General features: G+C 60.6%; 2 protein-coding genes and 1 long non-coding RNA gene across 7 annotated transcripts in view; 2 read left to right on the forward strand and 1 right to left on the reverse strand.

The window, feature by feature from the left end:
- The window catches only part of ARHGAP23 (Rho GTPase activating protein 23), a 50,224-nt gene extending 29,743 nt beyond the window's left edge, over nt 1-20,481 (forward strand). For both annotated transcript variants that reach the window (XM_063425197.1, XM_063425196.1), the window contains 20 exons: nt 237-315; nt 543-597; nt 2,276-3,656; nt 4,680-4,835; nt 4,962-5,073; nt 5,167-5,224; nt 6,131-6,268; nt 6,363-6,662; nt 9,672-9,733; nt 10,023-10,150; nt 10,264-10,382; nt 10,463-10,618; nt 12,005-12,083; nt 12,409-12,482; nt 12,566-12,655; nt 12,759-12,884; nt 14,634-14,675; nt 14,792-14,885; nt 16,097-16,128; nt 16,676-20,481. In XM_063425197.1, the coding sequence (XP_063281267.1) occupies nt 237-315; nt 543-597; nt 2,276-3,656; nt 4,680-4,835; nt 4,962-5,073; nt 5,167-5,224; nt 6,131-6,268; nt 6,363-6,662; nt 9,672-9,733; nt 10,023-10,150; nt 10,264-10,382; nt 10,463-10,618; nt 12,005-12,083; nt 12,409-12,482; nt 12,566-12,655; nt 12,759-12,884; nt 14,634-14,675; nt 14,792-14,885; nt 16,097-16,128; nt 16,676-17,677 (4,283 nt within the window). In that variant the 3' untranslated portion in view covers nt 17,678-20,481. The remainder of the gene's footprint in view (nt 1-236; nt 316-542; nt 598-2,275; nt 3,657-4,679; nt 4,836-4,961; nt 5,074-5,166; nt 5,225-6,130; nt 6,269-6,362; nt 6,663-9,671; nt 9,734-10,022; nt 10,151-10,263; nt 10,383-10,462; nt 10,619-12,004; nt 12,084-12,408; nt 12,483-12,565; nt 12,656-12,758; nt 12,885-14,633; nt 14,676-14,791; nt 14,886-16,096; nt 16,129-16,675) is intronic.
- Nucleotides 17,957-25,030, reverse strand: LOC134565579 (uncharacterized). Of its 4 annotated transcripts, none has more exons than XR_010083943.1 (3): nt 24,232-25,030; nt 18,510-24,180; nt 17,957-18,091 (listed from the first exon to the last, which is right to left on the reverse strand). It is a non-coding gene; the product is annotated as an uncharacterized LOC134565579 (long non-coding RNA). The 4 variants fall into 4 exon arrangements; XR_010083941.1 differs by having other exon boundaries at nt 17,968-18,091; nt 18,173-24,180; XR_010083942.1 differs by having other exon boundaries at nt 17,988-18,091; nt 18,182-24,180.
- LOC134565578 (collagen alpha-1(II) chain-like) lies at nt 18,393-20,481 on the forward strand. The gene is made up of 2 exons (XM_063425200.1): nt 18,393-19,283; nt 19,404-20,481. Exons 1-2 carry the CDS (start codon nt 18,393-18,395, stop codon nt 19,797-19,799), a joined length of 1,287 nt encoding a protein of 428 aa, XP_063281270.1. The 3' UTR covers nt 19,800-20,481.
- Nucleotides 25,031-26,066: the final 1,036 nt, after the last annotated feature.

Consider the following 26,066-nt stretch of genomic DNA (forward strand, 5'->3'; position numbering starts at 1 on the left):
CCTGGATTTGGGGTCCCCGGGGTTCCCCCTTGGGTTTGGGGTCCCCGGGGTTCCCCCTTGGGTTTGGGGTCCCCCAGGGTTCTCCTGAGTTTGGGGTCCCCCGGGGGTTCTCCTGGGTTTGGGGTCCCCCTTTTGCCACCACGGGATCTGCTCAAACCCTGCCCTGAGTGACCGTGGTGACATCCAGGTGCCACCACTCCCTGGTGGTGACACTGTCCCCTTCCCGGGCTCTGCAGGTGACCGCCTGGTCAAGGTGAACGGGGAGAGCATCATCGGGAAAACCTACTCGCAGGTGATCGCCCTGATCCAGAACAGGTGAGGTGACACGATGGGGACACGTCACAGCAGGCTCTGTCCCTTGGGTGTCACCCCGAGGTGTGACAGGGGCCCTTGGGTGACCGGGGACAGGCAGCAACAAAGTGCTGTCACCATCACCTGGGGACAGGGACGCTCATTTGGGGGGGGACCCAGCCAGGTGTGATCTTGGGGACAGGTGGGGACTGACCCTGTCTGGTGTGACCTCTGTGTCCCCTGTCCTGCAGTGACGATGTGCTGGAGCTCTCCATCATGCCCAAGGACGAGGACATCCTCCAGCTGGTGAGTTTGTTGGGCCTTGGGGACACTTGGGGACATTTGGGGACACTTAGGGACCCTTGGGGACCCTTGGGGACACTTGGAGACCCTTGGGGACACTTGGGGACACTTGAGGACCCTTAGGGACCCTTGGGGACCCTTGGGGACACTTGGAGACCCTTGGGGACACTTGGGGACACTTGAGGACCCTTGGGGACACTTGGGGACACTTAGAGACACTTGAGGACCCTTGGGGACACTTGGGGACACTTGGAGACCCTTGAGGACACTTGAGGACCCTTGGGGACACTTGGAGACACTTGCGGACACTTGGAGACCCTTGGGGACACTTGAGGACCCTTGGGAACACCTGGGGACACTTGAGGACCCTTGAGGACACTTGGGGACCCTTGGGGACACTTGGGGACACTTGGGGACACTTGGGGACACTTAGGGACACTTGAGGACACTTGAGGACCCTTGGGGACCCTTGGGGACACTTGGGGACCCTTGAGGACCCTTGGGGACCCTTGGGGACCCTTGGGGACACTTGGAGACCCTTGGGGACACTTGAGGACCCTTGAGGACCCTTGGGGACCCTTGGGGACCATTGGGGACACTTGAGGACAGGGCTCCATTGGCATCCCTGGAGGAGCCATGGGTGCAGAACTGGGGGCACTGGGGGGATGTGTCCCCTCTGATTTTGGGGAGCACCCTTAGGCGCAGCTGGAGGATGAATTCTCCCAGGTTTCGGGGTCTGGCTTATCCCTGGATCCCCCCCAAGTGCCTCTGCCAGGGGTGTGGCAGGATCTGGGGGTGACAGTGGCCCTGGCAGGGTGGCCTGAGCCGAGGGGTGTGCGGGGGGCTCCTCCTGATGCTCCTCCCACCTCAGCTTGGATATTCAGTGGCTTTTGGGGTCCCCTTTCCGTTTTGGGGTCTCCATCTGAGCCTGCTCTGGGAAAAGTGAGAGGGGCCAGCAGGGGTGGCCGTGCCGGGGCGTTTTAGGAAGGAGGGGAGGGGGCAGCAGAGGGGCTGGGGCTGCTGCCAGCACTGCCTGGAGCCGGGGGGACCCCGTGGGAAAGAGGGATGGATTTGGGGGGGCTGCATCCAGCCCAGGCCAGCCCAGCCCGGCCCAGACCGGCCCAGCCCAGCCCAGCCCGGCCCAGCCCAGCCCAGCCCAGCCCAGTCCAGTCCAGTCCAGTCCAGTCCAGTCCAGTCCAGTCCAGTCCCGTCCAGTCCAGCCCAGCCCGGCCCGGCCCAGCCCAGCCCATCCCAGTCCAGCCCAGCCCAGCCCATCCCAGTCCAGTCCAGCCCATCCCAGTCCAGCCCAGCCCAGCCCAGCCCAGTCCAGCCCAGCCCAGTCCAGTCCAGCCCATCCCAGTCCAGCCCAGCCCATCCCAGCCCATCCCAGCCCGGCCCATCCCATCCCATCCCATCCCATCCCATCCCATCCCATCCCATCCCATCCCATCCCATCCCAGCCCAGCCCAGCCCAGCCCATCCCAGCCCAGCCCATCCCAGCCCATCCCAGTCCAGCCCAGCCCAGCCCAGCCCAGCCCAGCCCAGCCCAGCCCAGCCCAGCCCAGCTGACCCCCCGGGATTTTTCCTCAGGGCTTGGGGGATGCAGGGAGCATCCCCAGGGTGGGAACGCGGAGCGTTGTCACCCTGTCCCCCCTCCCTGACCCGCTGTCCCCCCCTCCAGGCCTATTCCCAGGACGCCTACCTGAAAGGCAACGAGCCCTACTCCGGGGGGGCTCAGAGCATCCCCGAGCCCCCTCCCCTCTGCTACCCACGGAAGACCTACCCGTTCCAGGCCCGGGCTGCCGACCCCGCCCCGGGCCAGCCTCCGGACCCCCGCGCCCCCCGCCCGGCCACCACCGGCCCCTCGTCCCCTCTGGGCGCCCGCAGCGACCCCGGCGGCGGCAGCCCCGCGCACCGCCCCGAGGAGCCGCAGCCCGGGGGTCCCTCCCCGCGCCCCACCGCACCCCACGGGCACCCCGGCTCCTTCTCCCACCCCGCATCCTCCGCGCCCGACCGCTACGGGATGTCCCCGGCCGCCACCGCCGCCTCCTACGGCGTCCCCAAGCCCTTCCCGGAGCACCGGACTCACTGCGGCTTCAAGGAAAGCACCGGGGGGCTGTCAGGAACCGGGTGGCCCCCCCGGGACGTGTCGCGTGTGCCGGGTCGCCAGGAGTGCCAGCAGGCGCTGTCGCGGTGGTTCTGCAGCCAGGAGCCGCGGCGCTCGGAGGAGCGGCACCGCGCCATGCCGCGCTACCGCAGCGTGTCCCACGACCGCCTGGGCGGCTTGGTGGCCACGGCCAGCCGGGGCTGGCCACACAGCGCCTCGCACGACACCCTGCTGCAGGCCGGCCGTGAGGGCTGGGCCCCCCGAGCCCGCTCCGAGCATTACCTGGGCAGGTACGGCCGCTCCATGGAGGCGCTGGAGCCCGGCGCGCTGCACCTGGAGCGCTCTGCGTGGCCGCCCGAGAGGCTCTGCCGTGCCGCCGCCGTGGTCACCACCGGGCAGCCTATCCCACCTTTGGCTCCTTCCTCATCCTCCTCCTCCTCCTCGTCGCGGGAGCCGGTGCAGAAGCACCCATCGCAGCCCAACCTGCAGAGCGCCGACGATTCGGGCTACATCGGCTACCGCAGCTACAGCCCGTCCTTCCAGCGCCGCACCGGGCTGCTGCACGCCCTGGCCTGCCGCGACCCGGCCTTCGGCGGGCTGCCCGCCCTCAGCATCGCGCAGAGACAGCTCAGGGACAGCGTGGTCAGCCCTGCTGTCCCCTCGGTGACCACCCCGGTTGTGTCCAGCGCGCCCCGGGAGCCGGAGGGCGGCCGGGCGGCCGAGCGGCCGGAGGAGCGCAGGGAGGAGGTGGTGCTGCGGCAGAAGCCGCCCACGGGCCGCAAGGCGCCCGCGCCGCTCCGGCAGATGAATTTCGTGTTCGCCGAGGGGGTGAAGGAGGCGGAGGAGCCGGCAGGGGCTGCGGGGAGAGGGGACAGGCCGGGGAACGAGCGGCCCGGACGGAGAGTGGCTCCGCTGGCGGCCCCCGAGGATTCGCTGGCGTCCATCCCCTTCATCGGTGAGTCTGGGGTCGTGGCTGGGGAGTGGGGTTCGGGGGTCCCGTGGCGGGGAGGGCGAGTTTGGGGGTCAGAAGTGCAGGGGGGACTGTGGGCAGAGTGTGGAGATGGGAGGGGGCTGCACCGGCAGTGCCCTCAGTGCCTGGTACCCCACAGCGCCCCTCACACCACAGCATCCTGTACTCCACAGAGGTCTGCACCCCACAGTGCCCCACACCCCACTGTGTCCTGCACCCCACAGTGCACCTCTGAACCCCACCCCTGTACCCCCCTCACCCCACAGTGCCCCACACCCCACAGTGCCCCACACCCCACAGAGCCCCACACCCCACAGTGCCCCACACCCCACAGTGCCCTGCACCTCTGAACCCCACCCCTGTACCCCCTTCACCCCATAGAGTCCCACACCCCACAGTGCCCCACACCCCCCTGGATTTGCTGTCCCCGAGCAGGGCTGGGGTCACCGATGGGGTGCAGGGTTCGGGTTTGGGCACCCTCACCCCTCCCGCTCGTCCTGCTCCCCCTGCCCCGCTGCTGGTGCCCCTTACTGGTGTGAACTGGAGCCCTGCTCTGGGGAGGGGACAGGGCTGTCCCTGCCGCTGTCTCCTCTGGGATCTCCAGAGGGGTTTGGGAGGCCACAGCTCTGCCCTGTCACTGCTCCGGGGAGGGACGGGACGGGAAGGGAGGGGGTGGAGAGGGGATGGGGGTCTCAGGGTTGCTGTGGCTGGGAGAGGGGATGGGGGTCTCAGGGTTGCTGTGGCTGGGAGAGGGGATGGGGGTCTCAGGGTTGCTGTGGCTGGGAGAGGGGATGGGGGTCTCAGGGTTGCTGTGGCTGGGAGAGGGGATGGGGGTCTCAGGGTTGCTGTGGGTGGGGGTCCGTGTCCCCCATCATCTCCTGGGGGTGGGACCGTGTCCCCAACCCAACCCTGACACCAAACCCCCCACGCCCAAAGCACTGGGGGGTCCCAGCAGGGACATCCCCTGCCCCCAAACCCCCCCTCCAACACTGCCCACCCCCCTCACAGATGAACCCACCAGCCCCAGCATCGACCTGAAGGCCAAGCACGTCCCGGCCTCCTCGGTGGTGTCCAGCGCCATGAACTCTGCGCCCGCCGTGGCCACCAGCCCCGCCTCGCCCACCTTCGCCTTCGCCCTGTCCCGCCACTACTCCCAGGACTGCAGTGAGTGCTGGGGAGGGGGAGAACCACCCTGGGAGAGCCTCGGAGGGGCGCAGCCCCCCGTTCCAGAGCCCTGCCCGGCCCCTCCAGGCTGAGCAGGGTGGGTTTTGCCTCCCCTCCCCGCCGCAGGCAGCATCAAGGCCGGCCGCCGCTCCTCCTACCTGCTGGCCATCACCACCGAGCGCTCCAAGTCATGCGACGACGGCCTGAACGCCTTTAGGGACGAGGGGAAGATCCTGAGGTAGGGCTGGACCCCTCCTCTTGTGGTCCCACCGCCCCCCCTTCCCCCAGGGACCCCCTCACATTGATGGGGGCTGCTCTCCCCCCACCACAGGAGGATGCCCAGCCGGGTGCCCAGCCTCCGCATGCTGAGGAGCTTCTTCACCGACGGGGTGAGTGGTGAATAAAACACCTCAGAGAGGGTTAAATACCTCTGGGAGGGTTAAACACCTCAGGGAAGGTTAAACACCTCGGGGAGGGTGAAACACCTCGGGTGGGTTAAACACCTCGGGTGGGTTAAACACCTCGGGGTGGGGTGAAACACCTCAGGGAGGGTTAAACACCTCTGGGAGGGTTAAACACCTCGGGAAGGGTTAAACACCTCTGGAGGGTTAAACACCTCGGGGTGGGTGAAACACCTCGGGTGGGTTAAACACCTCGGGGAGGGTTAAACACCTCGGGTGTGTTAAACACCTCCAGGAGGGTGAAACACCTCGGGGTGGGTTAAACACCTCGGGGAGGGTGAAACACCTCAGAGAGGGTTAAACACTTCGGGGAGGGTGAAACACCTCGGGGTGGGTTAAACACCTCGAGGTGGGTTAAACACCTCGGGTGGGTTAAACACCTCAGAGAGGGTTAAACACCTCGGGGTGGGTTAAACACCTTGGGGAGGGTTAAACACCTCGGGGAGGGTTAAACACCTCGGGGTGGGTTAAACACTTCGGGGAGGGTTAAACACCTCGGGGAGGGTTAAACACCTCGGGGTGGGTTAAACACCTTGGGGTGGGTGAAACACCTCAGGGTGGGTTAAACACCTCAGAGAGGGTTAAACACCTTGGGGTGGGTGAAACACCTCAGGGTGGGTTAAACACCTCCGGGAGGGTTAAACACCTCGGGGAGGGTGAAAGACCTCGGGGTGGGTTAAACACCTCGGGGAGGGTGAAACACCTCGGGGTGGGTTAAACACCTCGGGGAGGGTTAAACGACCCGAGGAGGGTTCAACACCTCGGGGAGGGGTCCCTGGTGGGGCAGGGGGTGCCGGTGGCCTCACCCCGACCCCTCCCTCCCACCCCTCGCAGTCCCTGGACAGCCTGGGCGCGTCTGAAGACGCCCGTTCCAAAAGACACTCGACCTCCGACCTCTCGGACGTGCCGTTCAGCGCCGTGAGGAAGGAGGGCTGGCTCCACTGCAAGCAGATCCTCACCAAAAAGGGGAAGGTAGGCCGGGATTCACCTTCACCCACCCCGGAGCCCACCTGGAGAAGGGGAGAGCCGCTCCCTGAGGCCGGTGCCCCGTCCCTTGTCCCCGCAGAAGGTCGGTGGAGGCATCCGGCAGTGGAAGCGCGTCTTCGCCGTGCTGCGCACCCACTCGCTGTACCTGTGCAAGGACAGGCGGGAGGCGGTGACCTGCGCCCCGGCCCCAGGTGAGGAGGAGCCGCCGATCAGCATCCAAGCGTGCCTGGTGGACATCTCCTACAGCGAGACCAAGAGGAAGCACGTCTTCCGCCTGACGACCGCTGACTTCTGTGAATATCTCTTTCAGGCAGAGGATCGGGAAGACATGCTGGCCTGGATCAAAGTCATCAGGGAGAACAGCAAGGCTGAGGGCGAGGTGAGAGCCACATGGCGCTCCCGGCTGCCTCTGGCTCTCCCGGCACTAACCGCCTCGGCTCTCTCCGGCTCTTTGCCTTGTGCTGCTTCCCCAGGCCACGGCCAGGCCCGTGCCGCGCTCCCCCAGGGCTGCAAGAAGAGCGCGGCCCCGCGGCGCCGGCCGGGCAGGGGGTGTGGGATGCTCGGCGGAGGGGCCGCGGCTCTCCGGGCGGGGCCGCTGTGGCGGCGTTTGGTTGTGCGGTGATGGGGGAGCCTTTGTGGCTCTGCCGAGGTCTGGTGTGGCTCTGCCGAGGTCTGGTGTGGCTCTGCTGAGCTCTGGTGTGGCTCTGCCATGGTGGGACATGGCCCTGCCGAGCTCTGGTGTGGTTCTGCTGAGCTCTGGTGTGGCTCTGCCATGGTGGGCCATGGCCCTGCCGAGCTCTGGTGTGGTTCTGCCATGGTGGGCCGTGGCTCTGCCGAGCTCTGGTGTGGCTCTGCCATGGTGGGACATGGTTTTGCTGAGGTCCAGTGTGCCTCTGCCGAGCTCTGGTGTGGCTCTGCCAAGGTCTGGTGTGGTTCTGCCATGGTGGGCCATGGCTCTGCCGAGCTCTGGTGTGGTTCTGCCATGGTGGGCCATGGCTCTGCCGAGCTCTGGTGTGGCTCTGCCGAGCTGTGTTGGGGCTCTGCCATGGTGGGACACGGTTCTGCCAAGGTCCAGTGTGCCTCTGCTGAGGTCCGGTGTGGCTCTGCCATGGTGGGCCATGGCCCTGCCGAGCTCTGGTGTGGCTCTGCCGAGCTCTGGTGTGGCTCTGCCGAGCTCTGGTGTGGTTCTGCCGTGATGGGTCATGGCTCTGCCGAGCTCTAGTGTGGCTCTGCCATGGTGGGACATGGCTCTGCCGAGCTCTGGTGTGGCTATGCCGAGGTCTAGTGTGGCTCTGCCAAGGTCTGGTGTGGTTCTGCCGAGCTCTGATGTGGCTCTGCCATGGTGGGACATGGCATTGGTGAGGTGCAATGTGGCTGTGCCATGGTGTGACATGTCTCTGCCATGGTGTGACATGGTTGTGCTAAGGTGGGACTTGTCCCTGCCGTGGTGTGCCCTGACTCTGCCGAGCTCTGGTGTGGCTCTGCCGTGGTGGGCCATGGCTCTGCCATGGTCCGGTGTGGCTCTGCCATGGTGGGACATGGCTTTGGTGAGGTTGTGCCATGGTGTGATGTGTGCCCACCATGGTGTGACGTGTCCCTGCTGTGGTGTGCCCTGGCTCTGCCAAGCTCTGGTGTGGCTCTGCCGTGGTGAGACATGGCATTGGTGAGGTGTGATGTGGCTGTGCCATGGCGTGATTTGTCCCTGCCACAGTGTGACGTGGCTGTGCCGGGGTTTGACATGTCCCTGCCATGGTTTGACGTGGCTCTGCCATGGTGTGGCCTGTCCCTGCTGTAGTGTGATGTGTCCCTGCCATGGTTTGATGTGGCTGTGCCATGGAACTTGTCCCTGCCGTGGTTTGACGTGGCTCTGCCGTGGTTTGAGGTGGCTCTGCCATAGAGAGAGGTCCAGGCACGGTGCCCTTGTGGTGCTGCCGAGGCTGAGGCAGCCGTGGGCTGTGCAGAGTGACTCGGGTGAGAGAGGGCAGAGCTCGGTGTGAGGGGGGCAGAGCTGCCCCCAGGGCCGCTCCAGGCTCCAGCCGTGGATCCTCGATGCTGTGGTGGCGCTGGGCTGCCCATGGTGCCACCGTGGCTCGGTTTGGTGACAGTGGTGGCTCAGTTTGGTGGCAGTGGTGGCTCAGTTTGCTGGCAGTGGTGGCGTTGTGGCAGCTCCGGGCCCAGAGGGTGCGTTGGGCTCGGAGCGGTTCTGGTGGTGTGCGGCACAGCCCAGTGCAGAGGGCGCGGCAGGGATGGTGCTGCCGGATCAGAACCGGTGCTGCCGGGTCAGAACTGGTGCTGCCAGATTGGAACTGGGCAGTGCTGCTGGGTTGGAACTGGATGGTGCTGCTGTAGACAGTGGTGCCGGGATGGTTCTGCTGGTTTGGAACTGGAGGGTTCTGCTGGGTCAGAACTGGATGGTTCTGCCATGATAGGAACCGGACAGTGCTGATGGGTCAGAACCAGATGTTTCTGCTGGGTCAGAACTGGATGGTGCTGCTGGACTGGAACTGGATGGTTCTGCTGGTTTGGAACTGGAGGGTTCTGCTGGGTCAGAACCGAGCAGTGCTGCTTGTTTGGAACTGGATGGTGCTGCTGGACTGGAACCGGATGGTTCTGCCGGGTTGGAACTGGATGGTTCTGCCACGATTGGAACCAGAAAGTACTGATGGGTCAGAACCAGATGGTTCTGCCAGGTCAGAACTGGATGGTGCTGCTGGTTTGGAACTGGATGGTTCTGCTGGGTCAGAACTGAGCAGTGCTGCTGGATCGGAACCGGATGGTTCTGCCGTGATAGGAACCGGACAGTGCTGATGGGTCAGAACCAGATGTTTCTTCTGGGTCAGAACTGGATGGTTCTGCTGGTTTGGAACCGGATGGTTCTGCTGGGTCAGAACCGAGCCGTGCTGCTTGTTTGGAACTGGATGGTTCTGCCAGGTCAGAACTGGATGGTTCTGCTGGTTTGGAACTGGAGGGTTCTGCTGGGTCAGAACCGAGCAGTGCTGCTTGTTTGGAACTGGATGGTTCTGCCGTGATAGGAACCGGACAGTGCTGATGGGTCAGAACCAGATGGTTCTGCCGGATCAGAACCACTCCAAGGCCAGAACACGCGGAGTTCCCTGGGCAGACACCGGCGCCGCGGTGCTGTCGGGAGCCTCCAGCGGGGCTGTCTCCGTGTTGGTGGAGGCCTGCGTGCCGTGGAAGGACACACCCGTGTCCGGCTCCGTGGCCTGGAGCGATGGACAGCGGTGTGGCCACGAGCTCCGGCTGCCCCGGGGGCAGCGGGGCCCTGGCGCTGCCCCTGCCCGGCCCGGCCCGGCGTGGCCTCGCCCGGGGGCGCCCGGCGGACGCGCTGCTCAAGCTCTCCCTTCCCCTCTTCTCTCTGCCTCCCCAGGACCCCGGTTTTGCCAGCCAAGCCCTTATCAGCAAGAAGTTAAACGACTACCGGAAAGTGAGGTACGGACCCGGGGTGGGGGGCACCGAGACCCCCGGGGGCGTTGTCACCCTGGCGTGATGGTGACGAATGGACTGGGCGGTGACGGAAGAGCCGCCCACACCCAGTTTGGCCTGGGGTCACCCAGAGTGGCCCCCGTGGTGCTTTTAAGGGCTGGAGCAGCCCGGTGGTCCCCGGGGGTCCCTGTAGGATGGCCGGGAAGGAGATGGGAGTGATGCCACCAACCTTTACCGGGAGGTTTGGTGCCCCCCTGGCCGTGCCCCACCTGAGCCCTCCCCGCTCTCCCTGCAGCCCTGCGGGCGCCAAGCCCGACTCGTCACCCAAGGGCCCTCGCGGGCTGGGGATCCGAGCCGAGTTCCTGAAGCAGACGGGAACCAGCGCGCCCCGGTCCCCCAGGCAGGACACGGCTGTCACAAAAGGTACCTGGGACACCCCAGGATGGCAAACCCGGGGTGCTCTGCGCCCCTCAGTGCTGCTCTTCCCATTCATCCTGACTAATCCTATTTTTTTCCTATTTTTCCCCCCACCCCAGATGAAAGCAGCTCCCAAAAAACCCCGTGGGGCATCAACATCATGAAGAAGAACAAGAAATCGGCGCCGCGCGCCTTCGGCGTGAGGCTGGAGGATTGTCAGCCTGCCCCGGACAACAAGGTATGGCCGTGTCACTGTCACCAACCCTCGGGGACTCAGCGCAGCCCTGGCACGCCCTGAGCCCGTCCGTGTGCCCGCAGAACGTGCCCCTGATCGTGGAGGCGTGCTGCAGGGTGGTGGAGGACCGCGGGCTGGAGTACATGGGCATCTACCGCGTGCCCGGCAACAACGCCGTGGTGTCCAGCCTGCAGGAGCAGCTCAACAAGGGAGCCACCGAGATCAACCTGCAGGACGAGGTGAGGCCAGGGGACTGTCCCCAAGGCTGGCCCTGTCCTGGTCCCCATCCCTGTCATGGTTCTGGAATGTTCTGCTGGGCTGTGTCAGCGTCGCTGTCTCCGTCATCATCCTGGTCCTTGTTATCATCCGTGTTCCTGTCATCATCCCTGTCCCCATCATCCCTGTCCCCGTTGTCCCTGTCCCCATCATCATCCCTGTCCCCATTGTCCCTGTCCCCATCCTTGTCCCCATCATCATCCTGGTCCTTGTTATCATCCCTGTTCCTGTCATCATCCCTGTCCCCATCATCATCCCTGTCCCCATCATCCCTGTCCCCATCATCCCTGTCCCCATTGTCCCTGTCCCCATCCTTGTCCCCATCATCATCCCTGTCCCCGTTGTCCCTGTCCCAATGTTCCTGTCCTCATTATCCCTGTTCCCAATGTCCTTGTCCCCAGTGTCCCTGTTCCCAATGTCCCTGTCCCCAGTGTCCCTGTCCCCAGTGTCCCTGTCCCCATTATCCCTGCCCCCATTGTCCCTGTCTCCGTTATCCCTGTCCCCATTGTCCCTGTCCTCAATGTCCCTGTCCCCAATGTCCCTGTCCCCGTTATCCCTGTCCCCATTGTCCCTGTCCCAATGTCCCTGTCCCCATTATTCCTGTCCCTGTTATCCCTGTCCCCGTTGTCCCTGTCTCCATTGTCCCTGTCCCCATTGTCCCTGTCCCATTATCCCTGTGCCACCATCTCTGTTCCAAACATCCCTGTCCCCAATGTCTCTGTCCCCGTTGTCCCTGTCCCCAATATCCCTGTCCCCATTATCCCTGTCCCCGTTGTCCCTGTCCCCCGTTGTCCCTGTCCCCAGTGTCCCTGTCCCTGTTATCCCTGTCCCCAATGTCCCTGTCCCCGTTATCCCTGTCCCCAATCCCCGTCCCCGTTATCCCTGTCCTTGTTATCCCTGTCCCCGTTATCCCTTTCCCAAATGTCCCTGTCCCCAATGTCCCTGTCCCCGTTGTCCCTGTCCCCAATATCCCTGTCCCCATTGTCCCTGTCCCCGTTGTCCCTGTCCCCAATATCCCTGTCCCCATTGTCCCTGTCACCGTTGTCCCTGTCCCCAATATCCCTGTCCCCATTGTCCCTGTCCCCGTTGTCCCTGTCCCCTCCAGCCCTGTCCCCTCCAGCCCCGTCCCCGTGACCTTCCCTGGGGCGGCAGCGCCGCCTGGCGGTCACTGCCAGCCCTGCAGGTGACACCCTGGGGACACCCCTGTCCCCTTGCGCCTCTCCGCGCCGCTGCGGTGCCTCGGGACTTTCCCCGCCCTACCCTGCCTTGGGGACCTCATCCCGCTGTCCCCGGCTGTCCCCTGGCTGTCCCCGGCTGTCCCTCTGAGCAGCCCCTTCTGTCCCCCGCAGCGGTGGCAGGACCTGAACGTCATCAGCAGCCTCCTCAAGTCCTTCTTCCGAAAGCTGCCCGAGCCCCTCTTCACCGACGGTGAGTCCCTGTCCCCTGAGGCCACCAGAGCCACCCCCCTGGCTGGGGACAGGCCCCCAGACCCAGTGACACAACCACACGGTGGGGACAGTGCAGCCCCCCTGTCACCAAGGCCACTTGTCCTTGTCCCTCCTTGCGCTGCAGCTGGACCAGCACTGAGACCCTTCCCCAGTAAATCCAACTGGTTCATCTGGGGGTCCCTGACCCTGGGGTGGGGGTGGCCTGTCCCCTCCACACAGCTGTGACACCCTCGTGATTTTATCCTTTTTATTATCCTTTTTATCCTTTTTATCCTTTTTTCATCCTCGTGTCTTTATCCTTTTAGATAAATACAACGACTTCATCGAAGCCAACCGCATCGAAGACGCCAGCGAGAGGATGAGGACGCTGCGGAAGCTGGTAGGGGACACGGGGACACCGCCCTGGAGCCCCCCTCGGGTGGGGACAGCCAGCACAGACGTGACCCAGTGCCCTCCCCACAGATCCGTGACCTTCCAGGCCACTACTACGAGACCCTCAAATTCCTGGTGGGTCACCTGAAAACCATCGCCGACCACTCGGAGAAGAACAAGGTACAGACCCCCCCCATTAACCTGGGGGTCTCCTGGCCCACCTGAAGCCCCCCGGGCTGGGCTGGGCCGCAGTTCTGACCCGGCTCTGGGGGTCTGGGGGCAGATGGAGCCCCGGAATCTGGCGCTGGTGTTCGGCCCCACGCTGGTGAGGACGTCCGAGGACAACATGACCGACATGGTGACGCACATGCCCGACCGCTACAAGATCGTGGAGACGCTCATCCAGCACGTGAGTGGGGCTGAAATGGGAATAAAAAACTCGTGGGGGCTCTGGGGCACCCAGTCCTGTTATCGGGGATTAAATCCAACTGGTTGGGAGCCTTTATTAACTTTATTAATAATTAGATACAATAAGTTGGGAGCCACTTCATTAATGATTAAATCAAACAGGTTGGGAGCCACTTCATTAATAATTAAATCCAACAGGTTGGGAGCCACTTTATTGATAATTAGATCAAATAAATTTGGAGCCACTTTATTAATAATTAGATCCAACTGATTGAGAACCACTTTATTGATAATTAGATCAAATAAGTTGGGAGCCACTTCATTAATGATTAAATCCAACAGGTTGGGAGCCACTTTATTGATAATTAGATCAAATTAATTTGGAGCCACTTTATTAATAATTAGATCCAACTGATTGAGAACCACTTTATTGATAATTAGATCCAAAAGTTTGGGAACCACTTCATTAATGATTAGATCCAACAGGTTGGGAGCCACTTTATTGATAATTAGATCCAACAGGTTTGGAGCCACTTCATTAATAATTAGATCAAATAAATTGGGAACCAACTTATTAATGATTAGATCCAATAAGTTGGGAGCCACTTTATTAATAATTATATTGAACAGGTTGGGAGCCACTTTATTAATAATTAGATCCAATAAATTGGGAGCCACCTTATTGATAATTAGATCCAACATGTGGGGAACCACTTTATTAGTGATTAAATCCAACTGGTTGAGAACCACCTTATTGATAATTAGATCCAATAAATTGGGAGCCATTTTATTAGTAATTAGATCCAACATGTTGGGAGCCAATTAATGATTAAATCCAACAGGTTGGGAGCCACTTCATTAATGATTAGATCCAATAAGTTGGGAGCCACTTCATTAATGATTAGATCAAATAAGTTGGGAGCCACTTTATTAATAATTAGATCCAACTGATTGAGAACCACTTTATTGATAATTAGATCAAATAAGTTGGGAGCCACTTCATTAATGATTAAATCCAACTGATTGAGAACCACTTTATTAATAATTAGATCAAATAAGTTGGGAGCCACTTCATTAATGATTAGATCCAACTGATTGAGAACCACTTTATTGATAATTAGATCCAAAAGTTTGGGAACCACTTCATTAATGATTAGATCCAACAGGTTGGGAGCCACTTTATTGATAATTAGACCAAATAAGTTGGAACCCACTTTATTAATAATTAGATCCAACAGGTTTGAAGCCATTTTATTAGTAATAATTAGATCCAAGAAGTTGGGAGCCACTTTATTAATAATTAGATCCAATAAATTTGGAGCCACTTTATTAGTAATAATTAGATCCAGTAAGTTGGGAGCCACTTCATTAATAATTACATCCAACAGGTTGGGAGCCACTTCATTAATAATTAGATCAAATAAATTGGGAACCAACTTATTAATGATTAGATCCAATAAGTTGGGAGCCACTTTATTAATAATTATATTGAACATGTTGGGAGCCACTTTATTAATAATTAGATCCAATAAATTGGGAGCCACCTTATTGATAATTAGATCCAACATGTGGGGAACCACTTTATTAGTGATTAAATCCAACCGGTTGAGAACCACCTTATTAATAATTAGATCCAACAGCTTTGGAGCCACTTTATTAGTAATAATTAGATCCAGCAGGTTGTGGGGGGCAGGAGCTGCACCCCGAGGGTGGGGACAGAGCTCCTGACCCCCGTCCCATCTCCCCACAGTCAGACTGGTTCTTCAGCGACAAGGAGGACAAGGGTGACAAGGTGAGGCCTGGCCCCGCTCAGGGGGTCCCGCTGTGGGTCAGGGGGGTGCAGACCCCCAGCTGGGAGCCGGGGGGGCTCTTGGCAGCCCCCTGACCCCCTTTTTTACCCCCCTGCAGACCCCCGTGGACGAGAAGGAGGCGCAGTCCGTGCCCAACATCGAGTACCTGCTGCCCAACATCGGCAGGACCGCGGCGCCCGGCGACGCCGCAGGTGAGGGGCAGCACCTGTGGCATTGTCCCCTCCTCTGGTGGCACCCCGGGGTGCCCCTCCCGACTCGCTGTCCCCTCCCAACTCGCTGTCCCCACCTCTGTGGGGCAGCCACGGCCCCGAGCGGGGCATCCCAGCTCCCTCCCCTCCAAAAAACCCCCTGGGGGTGCCCCAGGAGCCCCCTGCCCACCCTGTCCCCTCCGGTGGCCTCTCCTTGTCCCTCTGGGTGCCCACCCCCCTCGGGACCCCCACCCCGGAGACCGGGAGCCTTTGACGTTGGACTGATCTCTTCCGTTCTTTCCTCGAACTTCTCTGTGCTGTCCTCTTCCTCCTCCTCCTCCTCTTCCTCCTCCAGCGGATCTCCTCGAGAGCTAGAGCGGGTACAGTCTGATCCCGGGTGCATTGCTCACGCACTAACCCTCGGGGGGACCTCGAGAGAGCGGGAGCAGGGGGGGACACGGGAGGGGAGGGGACGCTGTCCTGCCTGGCATTGTCCCCAACAACACTGGGGGAGCCCCAAATCTTTGTCACCCTTCTTCTTGGCCAGTGGTGGCATTTCTGGGGTGTCCCAGAGCCATCAGACTCTGGGGGTGTGAGGGTCCCAGAGCCCCGGGGGGGGTCAGCACCCCCTTTCTGCCTCCCCCTCTCTCGTTGTCAGCAGCTGCTAACCCCGTCCCGGGCACGCGGGGCGGGAGAGGGGTCTGTGTCCTGTCCTCGTCCTTCACACGGTGGTGGCAGGGCTGCCTGTCCCCTCTGTGTCCCCTCTGTGTCCCCTCTGTGTCCCCTCTTCACCCCGTAACCCCCCAGCCTGTCCCAGCCCCCGCTCCGGGGTCGAGCGTGGCACGGAGCCACCTCCCCACGGTGTCACTGCGGTGGCAGCGCCCTGTCCCTGTCCCCTCTGTGCCCCGTGGCCGCGGGAGGGTTGGGGTCCCACCTCGGGGGTCCTGGCTGTGTGTCCTGGCTGTGCCTGCGTGTGTCCCCCCTTGTCCCCACTCCTCACCCTGAGTGAGGCGAGCAATGCCAGGGACCCCCCCTGTGACCACCGGAGCCCCTCCTGGCACCTCCCTGCCAGGGGCCAGCGGCTGTGACAGTCCCTGTGTCCCCAACCTGCTTTGGGGGCTCGGGGCAGTGTCCCCAGCTCGACCCCAGACCCCTCCCCAGCTCATTCCCACCCCCCGGACCCCCCTAACCCCCCTCTCCCCTCTCCTTTCCAGGCTCGACCCGCAGCGGCTCCGCCAAACCGAAGGTGAGAGGGGTCCCGGCTTGGGGCTGGCAGGGTGGGCACGCGGGGCTGGGGACACGTCCCTGTCCCCTGTCCCCTGTCCCTGTCCCTGTCCCTGTTGCTATCCTTGTCCCCGTCACTGTCCCTGTCCCCATCCCTGTCCCCATCCCTGTCCCTGTCCCCATCCCTGTCCCCGTCCCCGTCCCCATTCCCATCCCTGTCCCCATCCCTGTCCCTGTCCCCATCCCTGTCCCTGTCCCCATCCCTGTCCCCATCCCTGTCCCCATCCCTGTCCCCGTCCCCATCCCTGTCCCCATCCCTGTCCCTGTCCCCATCCCTGTCCCTGTCCCCATCCCTGTCCCCATCCCTGTCCCTGTCCCCATCCCTGTCCCCATCCCTGTCCCCGTCCCCATCCCTGTCCCATCCCTGTCCCACCCCTGTCCCATCCCTGTCCCTGTCCCCATCCCTGTCCCTGTCCTATCCCTGTCCCTGCCCTGTCCCTGTCCCATCCCCGCCCCTGTCCCTGTCCCTGTCCCTGTCCCGTCCCTGACCCCGCTGTCCCCTCTCTCAGGGCACGTGGCCGTCGCGCAGAGCGCCGCCGCACCGGGAGCTCCTCGCCATCCCCTTCGTCTCGGCCGCCGCCCGCAAGAGGAAGAAGAGGAGAGAGGCCGAAGGCGTCGGGAGCAGCACCGACGACGACGCGGAGCGCAGGGACAGCCCGGGCCGGCAGCAGGAGCGCCAGGACCCCGCAGCGGTGACACCGGGCAGAGCCTCCCGCCACACCGACACCGGCACCGGCACCGGCACCGAGCCGGCGGCTCCTGGCACAGCCAGGACGGATCGGGAATGCCCCGGCGCGTCCGAACCGGCGCCGGACGCCCGCTCCATCGTGTCCGGCTACTCCACGCTGTCCACCATGGACCGCAGCCTGTGCTCCGAGGCGCACTCGGCGGCCGGGAGCCGTGGCGAGGAGGCGGACGACGAGCTCAGCCACATGGAGACGGACACGGAGAGCCGCGACAGCGCACGACGGGCGGGACAGGCGACAGGCGACGAGGACAAGCCACCCCCCGGCCGGCCCTCCTTCAACTCGCACCGCCTGATCCAGTGCGACACTCTGGCCCGCAGGAAGCTGGCGCGGCCGCGGCCGGTTGGGGACACCGCGGAGGTGACCGGCGGTGACAACCGGAGCTGGGTGACCGCGGGGCGGGCGTCGCTGCGGGAGCAGCTCCGGCAGCACCTGCGGGGCTCCGCCGATGACCTCGGGGTCCGCCTGCGCTGCGCTCACTCCCCGGAGACCCGGCGCAAGAAGAGCAGCTGGCGCCGCCACACCGTGGTGGTGCCCGGCGGCCTCAAGGACCTCAATTTCAACGAGTGGAAGGAATCGCTGGGGATGGAGGCGACGCCGCGACCCTGTCGCGACAAGGACTCGGGGCTCAGCAGCCTGGAGTCCACCAAAGCCCGGCCCGCGGCTCCCGGCACGGCCCCGCCTGGCGCTGCTGGCCCTGGCGCGGCCACCAAGAGCCCCCCGGGCAGCCCCGGTGTCCCCCTGCGCTTCCCGCAGTGTCTGTGACCCCTCCCGGCCGGTGTTTAATTTAACGATTGTCCCTTGTCCCCGTATTTAATTGTGCTCCGGATGAGCTGCTGTTGTTATTTAACCGGTCCCGGTGGCCCCCGCGCTGTGGGGGACAAAAGCCACCTCGTCCCCCACGCTTTGGGGACACCGCGTGGGGAGTCCCAGTCCCCGGGCGGTGCCAGGAGGGGCGGGGGGCTGTTGGGGACTGTCCCCAGTGGTGGCGCTGCTGTCCCCAGACGCGGCGGAGCGAAGTGCGGGCACTTCCCTGGGAGCTGCGGGGGCTCCGGGCGGGGACCTGCCCCGGGCTGGGGACCCTGGGGACCCTGGGGACATCAGTGTCACAGACCCGTGTGTTAGGGGACCCTGGGGACATCGGTGTCACAGACCCCTGTGTTGGGGGACCCTGGGGACCTCGGTGTCACAGACCCCTGTGTTGGGGGGACCCTGGGGACCTCGGTGTCACAGACCCGTGCGTTGGGGGACCCTGGGGACCCTGGGGACATCGGTGTCACAGACCCCTGTGTTGGGGGACCCTGGGGACCTCGGTGTCACAGACCCCTGTGTTGGGGGGACCCTGGGGACCTCGGTGTCACAGACCCCTGTGTTGGGGGGACCCTGGGGACCTCGGTGTCACAGACCCGTGCGTTGGGGGACCCTGGGGACCCTGGGGACATTGGTGTCACAGACTCCTGTGTTGGGGGACCCTGGGGACATGAGGGTCAGAGACTCCTGCCCTGGGGACCTCGAGGACCCTGGGGACCTCAATGAGAGACCCCTACCCTGGGGGACCCTGGGGACATCAGGGACAGAGACCCCTGTGTTGGGGGACCCTGGGGACATCGGTGTCACAGATCCCTCTGCTGGGGGACCCTGGGGACATCAGGGACAGAGCCCCCTGCCCTGGGGGACCCTGGGGACATCAGGGACAGAGACCCCTGCCCTGGGGACCTCGAGGACCCTGGGGACCTCAATGAGACACCCCTGCCCTGGGGACATCAGGGACAGAGCCCCCTGCCCTGGGGGACCCTGGGGACATCAGGGACAGAGCCCCCTGCCCTGGGGGACCCTGGGGACATCAGGGACAGAGCCCCCTGCCCTGGGGGACCCTGGGGACATCAGGGACAGAGACCCCTGCCCTGGGGACCTCGAGGACCCTGGGGACCTCGATGAGACACCCCTGCCCTGGGGACATCAGGGACAGGCACCCTTGCCCTGGGGGACCCTGGGGACATCAGGGACAGAGACCCCTGCCCTGGGGACCTCGAGGACCCTGGGGACCTCGATGAGACACCCCTGCCCTGGGGACATCAGGGACAGGCACCCCTGCCCTGGGGGACCCTGGGGACATCAGGGACCCTGGGGACCTCGATGGGACACCCCTGCCCTGGGGACATCAGGGACAGAGACCCCTGCCCTGGGGGACCCTGGGGACCTCGGTGTCACAGACCCCTCTGCTGGGGGACCCTGGGGACATCAGGGACAGAGCCCCCTGCCCTGGGGGACCCTGGGGACATCAGGGACAGAGACCCCTGCCCTGGGGACCTCGAGGACCCTGGGGACCTCAATGAGACACCCCTGCCCTGGGGACATCAGGGACAGACATCCCTGCCCTGGGGGACCCTGGGGACATCAGGGACAGACATCCCTGCCCTGGGGGACCCTGGGGACATCAGGGACAGACATCCCTGCCCTGGGGGACCCTGGGGACATCAGGGACAGAGACCCCTGCCCTGGGGGACCCTGGGGACATCAGGGACCCTGGGGACCTCGATGGGACACCCCTGCCCTGGGGACATCAGGGACAGAGCCGCCTGCCCTGGGGGACCCTGGGGACATCAGGGTCAGAAACTCCTGCCCTGGGGACCTTGGGGACCCTGGGGACCTCAATGAGACACCCCTGCCCTGGGGACATCAGGGACAGAGACCCCTGCCCTGGGGGACCCTGGGGACATCAGGGACAGAGCCCCCTGCCCTGGGGACCTTGGGGACCCTGGTGACCTCAATGAGAGCCCCCTGCCCTGGTGGCCCTGGGGACTCTGCAGGCCCTGAGGACTTTGGGGATCAGAGACCCCCCCTCGTGTCCTGGGGTCCCTTGGGGACCTCAGCGCTGTCACCTTGACCTGGGAGGGCTCTGCTGAGCCTTGGGGGGGTCCCCAGGAGCCCAGGAGGGGACAGGGACACCCCGCGGCAGGGGAGGGGACACTGCCATCCTTTACCCCTCACCACGGGCCACCACCCCGCGTGTGGCCCTCCCTGGATTGTCCCTGTCCCCTCCCGGGCCAGAAGCACTTTAGGAAGGGGGCACGGAGACCCCCGGCCTGGCCACGTGGGGACACAAGTGCCACCAACTGGGTGGCATCGTGTCACACCCCCTGTCACCGTGTCTCTCCGTGTCGTTATGCAAATATTTGCTGTAAAGTCGTTTGTTTTTCCTTTATTTTTGATTTTTTTGGGGGTTGTTTTCTGGTTTTTTGTCTGTTTTTCCCCCTGTAAATATCGTCACTGCCCGTGTAACATATCCCAAAGGATTTATAAAGGATTTTTTAAAGAAGTTTTGGGAAAGGCCAGCCCTGAGCAAGGGGACGTGCTGGACCAGTGGTGACTTTTTAAAACCCTCCTGCATGTCCCACCCCCCAAAAAAAAAACCCTCCCACCCCCCATTCCTGGCAGGATCTGCAAAACTAAAAAAAAACCAACAAAAAACCCAAAATCTCAAACCAACCCAAAAAATCCCTCCTGCTTTGGCCCCCCACCTCCAGTCCTGGTCTATATATTGGAAATAAACTGATTATTCAAGGTTTTGCTGGTGTTAATTCCTAATTTTGGGTGGTGGGAGAGGTGGGAAGAGACCTCGAATTCCTGGTGCTGGGAATTTTTAATCCTGGATTTAAAATTAGGGAGGATAAATCTCATTTTTCTCTGAGCATGTGAGGGGAGGAAATTAAAGAACTGAGGATACCCCATCAAAATTCTCACTCTGGAGAGGTGGGAAAAAATGAGGGTAAAAAAGCACAAAAAGCCAAAATTTAAAAAAAAAAAGTAATTTTATTAAAGCCAGACACTCTGATAGAAAAGAAAAGTTATAAAGGGAAAAAAGGAAAATAAGAAAAAGCAACCCTTTTGTCACGGGAAATTACGACGGTCACACACAACTACCCATGGCATCCACGGCGACACTGGGGACACGGCGGGGGAAGGGAGGGGTGGCACAGGGTGGGGGGAGGGGAGTCCCCTCCCTCCCCTCCCCCGCTTTTCCCCTGCGCGAGGCTTTTTTTTTTTTTTACATTTTTCTTCTTTTTTTTCCCTTTTTTTTTTCTGTTTGTTTTTTTTTACATTCCCTCCGTTTTCCACTCTTTTTTATTTGTTTGTTTTCACCCCTTTTGTTCGTTTTATTTCCTTTTTAAAACAGTTCACGAGAAAATTCATGCGGAAGAAAGAGAGAGAGAGAGAGAGAGAGAGAGAGACACGACGGCGTAGAAACCCCAAAACAGCCTCGAAAAAGAACCAGAAATTCGCTTTTTTTTCCTCTTTTTTTTCGCTTTTTCTTCTCAGTTTGTTCTTCTCTTTTTGTTTTTTTTGTCCTTTTCGCAGTCGTAGCCTTTTTATTTTTATTTTTTTGTTCGTTTTGAAACAACATCCAGACGAGCGAAGCGGGGAGCGCATGCAGCGGGCGCCTCCGACACATGCAGGCAGCGCTTGGATTTGGGGCTTTTTTTGGTGTTTTTTACATTTTTTCCTCTTTTTTTGGTCTTTTTTTAAATTTTTTTTCCTGGTTTCAACCAGAATTGAGGAGTTTTCGTTTTTAATTTTGATTTATTTTTGGTTTTGTCGTTGTTTTCTTGCTTCTTGCGAGGGATTTTTGCACGATGCCATGAAGGGGACGGACGCACACGCACGCGGGGACGTCACGCTCACGGGGACACCCGGCGGGAAAAGGGGACACTGAGGGGGGGCTTGGGGACAGGGCGGGACCTGCCACCCCCTCACCTGGCGCTGTCACCTCCCGGCTTGGCGCTGTCACCTCCCCATGGCTCAAGTGACACCGAGCTGGGGCTTGGGGACAAAGTGGGGAAAAAACACCCCCAAAATCTGTGACAGCTTGGGGACATCGAGGTGGGGACAACAAGGTGGGGACACCGGGGTGGCACCAAGGACAGCCCCCCTTGTGTCATTTTTGGGGACATCCCCGTGGAAGGTGGCAATTGTCACCTCCCCGTGACATTTCTGAGGGTGTCACCAAGGAGGATGGCAATTGTCACCTCCCCATGTGGGTGTCCCCAGAGGGGGTGGTGGCAATTGTCACCCCCCGTGACATTTCTGTGGGTGTCCCCACAAGGGTGGCAATTGTCACCTCCCCATGTAGGTATCCCCAAAGGGGGTGGTGGCAATTGTCACCTCCCTGTGACATTTTTGAGGGTGTCCCCATGGAGGATGGCAATTGTCACCTCCCCATAGAAGTGTCCCCAAAGGGGGTGGTGGCAATTGTCACCCCCCCGACATTTCTGTGGGTGTCACCACAAGGGTGGCAATTGTCACCCCCCCCCAACATTTCTGAGGGTGTCACCAAGGAGGATGACAATTGTCACCTCCCCATGTGGGTGTCCCCAAAGGGGGTGGTGGCAATTGTCACCTCCCCATGACATTTTTGAGGGTGTCCCCATGGAGGATGGCAATTGTCACCCCCTCATACGGGTGTCCCCACAGCAGATGACAATTGTCACCCTCCTTATGTCATTTTTGAGGGTGTCCCCACAAGGGTGGCAATTGTCACCTCCCCATAGAAGTGTCCCCAAAGGGGGTGGTGGCAATTGTCACCCCCCGTGACATTTCTGTGGGTGTCCCCACAAGGGCGGCAATTGTCACCTCCCCATGTAGGTATCCCCAAAGGGGGTGGTGGCAATTGTCACCTCCCTGTGACATTTCTGAGGGTGTCCCCATGGAGGATGGCAATTGTCACCTCCCCATAGAGGTGTCCCCAAAGGGGGTGGTGGCAATTGTCACCCTCCATGTCGGTGTCCCCCAGGGGGTGGCATTGTCAACTCCCCATAGAGGTGTCCCCACGGAGGGTGGCAATTGTCACCCCTCCATGTGGGTGTCCCCACAGAGGATGACAATTGTCACCCTCCATGTCGATGTCCCCCAGAGGGTGGCAATTGTCACCCTCCGTGTCGGTGTCTCCAAGGGGGTGGCATTGTCACCTCCCCATGTTGATGTCCCCCAGGGAGTGGCATTGTCACCTCCCTGTGACATTTTTGAGGGTGTCCCCACAGAGGATGACAATTGTCACCCTCCGTGTTGGTGTCCCCCAGGGGGTGGCAATTGTCACCTCCCCATAGAGGTGTCCCCACAGAGGATGACAATTGTCACCCTCCATGTCGATGTCCCCAAGGGGGTGGCATTGTCACCTCCCTGTGACATTTTTGAGGGGATGACAATTGTCACCTCCCCATGTCGATGTCCCCAAGGGGGTGGCATTGTCACCCCTCCATATCGGTGTCCCCCAGGGGTGGCATTGTCACCTCCACACCCATCAGCAGCAGGGTGGGCACCGCGCGCCCGCCACCCCTCGGGTGACACAAAGTGACAGCGGCGACAGGGGAGGGGACAGCGCCAGGTGCCACCCCCGCAAGCTTTGCTACAGTAAATTCACTTTGGTACCGAGAAAAGAAAAAAATCATCATCATCATAATTAAAAATTAAATTAATTCCGAACGCATCAGGGAACTGCTATTGCTGCTGGCGCTGGGGACTGCGGGGATGTCCCCAAGGCCACCACCGGCACTTGGGGACAGGGTTGGGGACAAAAGAGGGCGGGGACTCAGTGGAAGCCGCTCTGGAGACCACGAGGAGCTCTAAACCTACGCAGGGATTTCAAATCCACCCCCTTGAAATAAGACCGTGATTGATTTCTCTTCTTTTCTCTTCTATTTTTTTCTTTTTTTTTTTCTTTCATTTTTAAAGGTTTTTTTTTTTTTTTTACTTCCCCTCTTTAAATATTTATATATAGATTTATATTACGTATATTATATATATATAATATGTAAATATATTTTTTAAAACAATATAAAATGTTAAGACACTTCACTTAAATGTAAAGAGTTGCTTTTTTTGCAATCCAAAGAAATTGCATCATGATTAATTTTTTTTTTTACCTTTTTTTCTTTTCTTTCTTTTTTTTGGTCTTTTTTTTTTGGTTTTTTTTTCGTTTTTGTGTTTTTCTCTTTGTTATTCAAAAAAAGGCTCTCGTTTCTTCTGTACAAAAATGATCGAGATACAAAAAAGAAAAAAAACCGAACGGAAAAACGAAACAAAAACAGGAGGAGGGGGGAAAGGAAGAAAAAAGGAATTGAAATCCGAGAGAAAAGGAAAATAATCAACGCAAGGACGAAACAGAGAACGCAAGGAGTGATTGGATCTCGTGTTGCACACGCACACACACACCTGGGCACACCTGGGCACACCTGGGCACACCTGGGCACACCTGGGCACACCTGGGGTACCTATGGGCGCACCTGGGCACACCTGGGCACACCTGGGCACAACTGGGGTACCTATGGGTTCACCTGGGCACACCTGGAGTGCACCTGGGCACAGCTGGGCACAGCTGGATTCACCCAGGGCACACCTGTGCACACCTGGGGTACACCTGGGGCACATCTGGGCACACCTGGGTACTTCTGGGCACACCTAGAGCACACCTGGGCACAGCTGGTGCACACCTGGGCATATCTGGGCACACCTGGGCATATCTGGGCACACCTGGGCACAGCTGGTGCACACCTGGGCACAGCTGGGTGCACCTGGGCATACCAGAGGAGCACCTGGGGCCCATCTGTGCCCACCTGTGCCCACCTGGACCCACTTGGGCCCACCTGGGGCCCACCTGTGCACACCTGGACATACCAGTGACACACCTGTGCACACCTGTGGCACACCTGTGCACACCTGTGCACACCTGGACATACCAGTGGCACACCTGTGCACACCTGGAGCCCACCTGTGCACACCTGGACATACCAGTGACACACCTGTGCACACCTGGAGCCCACCTGTGCACACCTGGACATACCAGTGGCACACCTGTGCACACCTGTGGCACACCTGGACATACCAGTGACACACCTGTGCACACCTGGACATACAAGTGACACACCTGTGGCACACCTGTGGCACACCTGGACATACCAGTGACACACCTGTGGCACACCTGGCACCCACCTGTGCACACCTGTGACACACCTGTCCACAGGCCACCCACCCCCTCAGGGGCCAGGGCCACTCCCCCCGGGGGTCTCCAGTCCTGTCCCCTCCCCTTGGGGACATCCCCGCTCCCCCCCGGGCGTCACCGCAGCCCCTCCCCGATTCACTCCCGGGGACCCCCTCGAGGGGACACAGCGGTGACAGCGGTGACAACCGGCGATGTCCCCGCGCCCCCCCTGCCCGGGGCCGTCCTCTCCTCCCGCGGGGACAGCGCGGCGCCCCCCGGGCCCCTCGGGGGTGGCTCCGGGGGTCGCTCCGGGGGTCGCTCCGGGGGTCGCTCGGTGCTTCCCGCTGGGAGCTGGAGGCTGCTCCGGGCTGGGCGCTGGCGAGGGGAAGCTCGGAGAGTTCTTAAATAAACAGGAAAAAAACCCAAAAAAACCAAAAAAAATGGGGAGGGGGGAAAGGGGAAAATGGAGAGAGGGGGGGACCAAACCAACAGCGATGAAAAAAGGGAAAAAAAGGAGAAAAGAGGGAAAAAAAGGAGAAAAGAGGGGAAAAAAAGAGAGAAACAGAAAGTGGCTGGTTGGCCATGGCGGGGAGGACACAGAGGCCGGGCCGAGGCGCGGAGCAGGCGAGACACAAAAAATTCTTTTTTTTTGCAGAGCGGAGACGACAAAAAAAGAAAAAAAACCAACAAAACACGAACAGAAAGAGGAGGGGACACAAGTGGCGAAATTTTGTTTTTTTTTTCCCCTCCAGAGCGCCTCAAGAAGAGAAGCCAAGTCCCAGGGAGGAAGAGGAGGCGGAGGAGGAAGAGGAGGAGGAGGAGGAGCTGGCAGGGGCGCTCAGAAGGAGATGGAGGAGTTCCTGGCCCCGAAGGAAGTCAATACGGGGATGGAGGTTCTGCCAGCCGCGGCTTTTTCTGAGACCGCGGGGGAGCTCTCAGCGGCCTCTTTAGATGGTCTAGTGGCCTGGAAAGAAAAGCAAAATTCAAGGAGGACGAGGAGGAGGAGAAAAGGGAGGAAAGTCCGAAAAAAAATGGAAAAAAGACGAAAAAAAAGCGAAAAAAAGGGAAAAAAAAAGCGCTTAAAAAAGACGAAACAAAGTAAAATTAAAAAAAAAAAAAAGCTTAAAAAAAAAAGACGAAACAAAGGAAAATTAAAAAAAAGCTTTAAAAAAAAGACGA

The sequence above is a fragment of the Prinia subflava genome, unplaced genomic scaffold (genome assembly GCF_021018805.1).
Source record: "Prinia subflava isolate CZ2003 ecotype Zambia unplaced genomic scaffold, Cam_Psub_1.2 scaffold_58_NEW, whole genome shotgun sequence".
Lineage (NCBI taxonomy): Eukaryota > Metazoa > Chordata > Aves > Passeriformes > Cisticolidae > Prinia > Prinia subflava.